This window comes from Trachinotus anak, unplaced genomic scaffold (assembly GCF_046630095.1).
Source record: "Trachinotus anak isolate AG129_WGS33_773 ecotype Australia unplaced genomic scaffold, CSIRO_AGI_Tana_v1 ptg000010l, whole genome shotgun sequence".
In the NCBI taxonomy this organism is placed as follows: domain Eukaryota; kingdom Metazoa; phylum Chordata; class Actinopteri; order Carangiformes; family Carangidae; genus Trachinotus; species Trachinotus anak.
In genome coordinates this window covers 22778874-22783488 of record NW_027273861.1, presented here as the reverse complement: position 1 = coordinate 22783488, position 4615 = coordinate 22778874, and the positions used below count along the sequence as shown (strand labels likewise).

The 4615-nt window shown below is 38.5% G+C and overlaps 1 protein-coding gene across 1 annotated transcript; it reads right to left on the bottom strand.

Moving 5' to 3' along the window:
• Nucleotides 1–330: 330 nt before the first annotated feature.
• On the bottom strand, nucleotides 331–4239 carry pdcb (phosducin b). Its single transcript, XM_071486222.1, has 4 exons — nucleotides 3984–4239; nucleotides 2774–2835; nucleotides 2082–2230; nucleotides 331–1947 (listed from the first exon to the last, which is right to left on the bottom strand). The coding sequence occupies exons 2-4, from the start codon at nucleotides 2817–2819 to the stop codon at nucleotides 1432–1434; spliced, it is 711 nt and encodes a 236-aa protein (XP_071342323.1). The 5' UTR covers nucleotides 2820–2835; nucleotides 3984–4239; the 3' UTR covers nucleotides 331–1431.
• Nucleotides 4240–4615: the final 376 nt, after the last annotated feature.

The following is a 4615-nucleotide window of genomic DNA, read 5'->3' as shown; positions in this document are numbered from 1 at the left end:
CCAAGTGTTTTTGAAAAATATGCTCATTTGTTTTACTACAGGGTTAGATGATAAGATTTATGCCGCTTGCATATGATACAGTAAATTTGATGATAAATGCAAAGCTATAGCCAGTAGCTGATTAGCTCAGCTTAGCACAAAGACTGGAAACAGGCGTAAACAGCTGGCCGTGCTCTGGCCAAAGCTAAAAAAAACATCCACCTAGCAGCAAAGATCACTAGTAAACATGTTATATGTCGTTTGTTTAATTTGTTAAAAGAAAACAAAGGTTTTATAGGAGCAATCAACAGACCTTCTAGTCCTGTAAATCAATAAAATGCAACGCAAAGCTTTTATTGTTCTTTTTATTCTGGACAACATGTATATTCGGGTATGTTTTATCACATTCTAGTACACAGTTTAAAATGGTAACCCTCCTTAACAAAATCAAATACAATAATGATGATGATGATGATGATGATGATGACAGTGACCACTGTGCTGAGTCAAAGACTTGTTGGCTAAATCACATCACACTAAGAAAACCCAACAAACAGTTTCCTTTTTGTCTATTTCTATGACTTTCTCACACTTTCACAATATGAAATACACATAAACTGATGAACTGATGAACTCTTCACTGATGACGTGTTACTGATGATGTTAAAATACCAGAGGCTCATGAATGTTTTTTTCCAGACACAACATGCACCTCCCACCACACTGGCTTCGGAAGCAAGGGCAAGTAATGTTGGACCAGACAGCTGGAAGATGTGTTTATACAAAATGTTTCCACATTCACAGTGCTTTGGCCTCTTAAGTCTTAAGAGTCCCTGTTCTATTTAGGTCTTTAAAGCGCTTTAAAGGTTTTTTTTTTTTTTACTTTTGGCAAAAAACCTTAAGGACTTAAGTATACATGTATTTAAATATTCACATTAGGGGATGTCACTTTGTATGAACCCTAAATTTATAAATATCTTGTGTACAGATCAATCCAATCAAATGCTATAAAAAGTCTATGAATTAAACATTTTTACAAGTACATACAGCATGTAATGTTTCCTAACATTACAAAATAAGCATTGTGGTCATAGTGAGTAATGGGGCACGGGCCCCAGCAATTATCTGGTTTGGCTTTTGTTTGGGTGGTGGTGAGAGGATTTGTTTTATATTTTTAGACATAAATGCTGTATCGCCTCACCTTACTGTAACCCACATCCATATTTGAGAGCACCTAGATCTGGGACACGGAGATTTCTTCGCTGACAGGATGTAAAATTTCTCCTTTAAAGACAACCCTCAAGCACTAGTGAACTAGTGGAGATGTTAGGATTTTTCTATTTGCAGAAGCTCAAAAGAATAACTTGTCTTATGTTATAAACAGTCTTTCATAGCTTCTCTATCCACCTCTCCAAGCAGCTTCCTTTCTTCCTCAGCAGCCAAACTCTTTGTTTACTCAACATGGTTTTCCTCTTCATCTTCCAAGCCAGGCAGCTCTTTCTCAGGCAACAGGCCATAGCTGTTGAGGAAAGCCTCCACATCAGTGGCGAAGAACTCCTCATTTAGGTGCTGCGAGCAGGCCAGGAAGTTTCCTAGTAGTTCTCCAGCCTTGTAAACCAACAGCGTGGGCAAAACTTCATCTGAGAACCGCTCAGCAGCTCCAGATGCAACAGCATCAATTCTGCAGAACTTTACGGTGGGGTATTCAGTGGCCAGACAATCAAGGCAGTTGTTGAGCTCCTCACAACCTTTGACCCCAACCTTGTAAATGTGGACAATCACCACTGTGCTGTGATGCTCCTTCTCAATGACTTCCAGGAAGGCCTCTCCGCTGTCCAGGTCATGCACACCTTCAAACTTGGGCCCAAAGCTGAGCTTATCGTGCATCTCCTGCATGCACCTCCGTCTGTATTTCTTTAGACATCCCTCGTCCTCCTCCTTCAGCAGTTCATACTCTTGGACACTCATCTGAAAAATAAAAAGGAATTAGACCAACAATCACAATCCATGATCCATTTTTACAAACATAGCTGTTTCATAATGATGTTTGCTGCCCGTCAAAGTAAAAGTCTGCCATCTTTGCTGTTAGCTCTGGGTTCTACCTTGCGGTTAAGGTTTGATCTGGAGTCATCTTTTGGCCTGTTAGGGGATGACATCTGTCTGAGCAGTTCCTTTTTCGCTTGTGGCAAGTTTTCCTGGTCCATACTTTCCAGCTTAAACCTCCTCCAGTCGTTGATGACTCCTTTTGGACCTATGGAGAAAGCAAGTAGCGTTTTGTCATCGGTAATGGAAGGGTAGTAATGAGTGTACCTCAGGCTAACCTTATTATTATAGCTCATATCTCTAACTATTTAGTAAGAAAAAAGACAGAAAAACATTTCTGGAGGCAGACCATTTTCAAGTTATTCTAGTCCAGCATGAGCTACTTTGTTGTTTTCTCAAATAATCAATGATATGTAGGATTTCAAGGTTTACTCCTTTGTCATATGATAATGTGCCAATGAATCATTGGTGGATACTGTGTCCTGTTATAATGTGGGGATTAAAGCTTCATCTCAACCTTCTAGGAAGTTCACTAATTGCGCCGGTGTTGTTCAAGAAAAAGAAGATTAAAGCATCAGTTAAACTGCCAAAGCCACTCGGCTTTGATCTGTTCAGAGCCAACTGCTCTGTGAACAACACTTTTCTCCTCATAAAAATACCATTTTGTAAAGAAGTTGCAATTAAACAGACAAGAACCACCAGGTTGTAAACATGTTACTGTGTGATATTTGAAAGCGCCGCCTCTACTCACCCGTGTGGGTTGCGGTCTCTTCCAGATCAATCACTCTGGCAGACATTTTTCCGGTTTGCTACCTGTAAGGCCCAGAATTGAGAATGAGTTAAAAGTCATTCATATGATGTGGATATGAAATGCACAATGGATGCTGCTGATATTCGAGTGTTAAATCTTTGCACTGTGACAGAGATACTGGATACCAAGTGAGTCCCATGATATTTAATTAAATTAATGGTCTAAGAGGATTACTGAACCGCAACAGATCTGTCTTGCTTGCTGTTACCCCTCAGGGATACTGCTTTAAGGTGGAGAAAGTGGCAACTAAACTCATGAAACTATATGAAAATCAAATCAGACCAACACCAATAAATGTAAATCAATGTAAATGTAAATAATATTAATAATTTTTATTATAATGATACATCTATTTTGTATGGTATAATTAATGCATTATAAACTACTGTACATTAAGAGAGAAAACTGATGAATAAATAAATAGAAATATATATCTATGAAGTGTGATTTCATCTGCACATAAATTGGAATTATTTTCATATATACCTATATAGAGAATATATACACTATATTTGCATTAGATGCAGTATATTTAGCCTCACACTGCTTTGTGATGTCTGTGTCACACATACAGAGCCAATATCCCTAGTGTTTCAGTTGGTCTTCCTTCCTGCGTGCAGTCAGGCTGCTGATCTGGTCTGATGATCTTTGTGGCCACCTCTAACCCCCAAATCCACCAGTGGAGATTTGCCATGACTAGTTCTACTATGAGCAAATATAGACACATATACATGTTTCAGTTTTTTATGTGTCTGTGCATGAGCAGGAAACTGACAATAAACCGTTGTAAACAGCTGACTTTCAATTAGACACGGACCCATGACTAATTTCAGCAGCAGAAGAAAGAATTCTTTGTTCTTATTCTTTGTAGAAGACTCCTCTGCTTTGAAATGAGAAAGAAATAACACTGAATTGGTAAAACCTTTGTTTAATACCTAATGTTGTACCATAGTTCAAATGACAAATTGTAAACATGAAAAATCAAGATGGCCCCCGAAATTAGTCTCAAATGAATGTCTTATCTCCATATCTCCTGTTACGTCTGTTCAAAATTGAACGTCCTATTTTCTGTACATTTCTACACAGTTTGTAGCTGATTTCACTCCATTGTTTTCAGTAAACAAGAGAAGTCAATGTTGTTTTTTCTTACCTCACAAAGTCTCAGTTGAGTCCTCCCTTTGTGTCAGTAGTTAACCTTGCTCTGGTCCACACTTGATCACTTCACTGTGCTATCTGTTGCTGGATGGTGTGTGTTTTTGTGTGCATGCGTGTGTCTATTCCAGCCAATGAGCTTGGTCTAACGGAGATTTCAAAAAAGACCCTATAGACCAAACAGAAATAGAGCATAGATCCTAAGAGGATTTCACTTCAGGAATTAGAAGCCTCTACTTGATAAAGGCCTGACTACACACAATGAAGAATGAGAAAGAGAGAGAGAGAGAGAGAGAGATAACAGGACATTTCTTTTTTTTTTTCAAAACTTTGCCTTGTGTATTCAAAAGCAGTACACAAGAGCTTTTGTGTTGCATTTCACTATTATAAACAGCATGTTAAGAGTTAACTCAAGCGGGCACTAAATCCCCGCGAGATGAACTTTCGAATAAAATGATCTTGTCTGGAATTTAAAGTTCTTCCAGGCATAGAGCTTCACACGAAAATGAACACATGATGGGACTCTTTCAAAACACAAAACACTGCTAGCTACGGGTGGGGAATATCTACTGATTCTTTATCATGTGCCTCTTTATTATTTTCAATACAAAAGTCACACTTCAGCCTCTT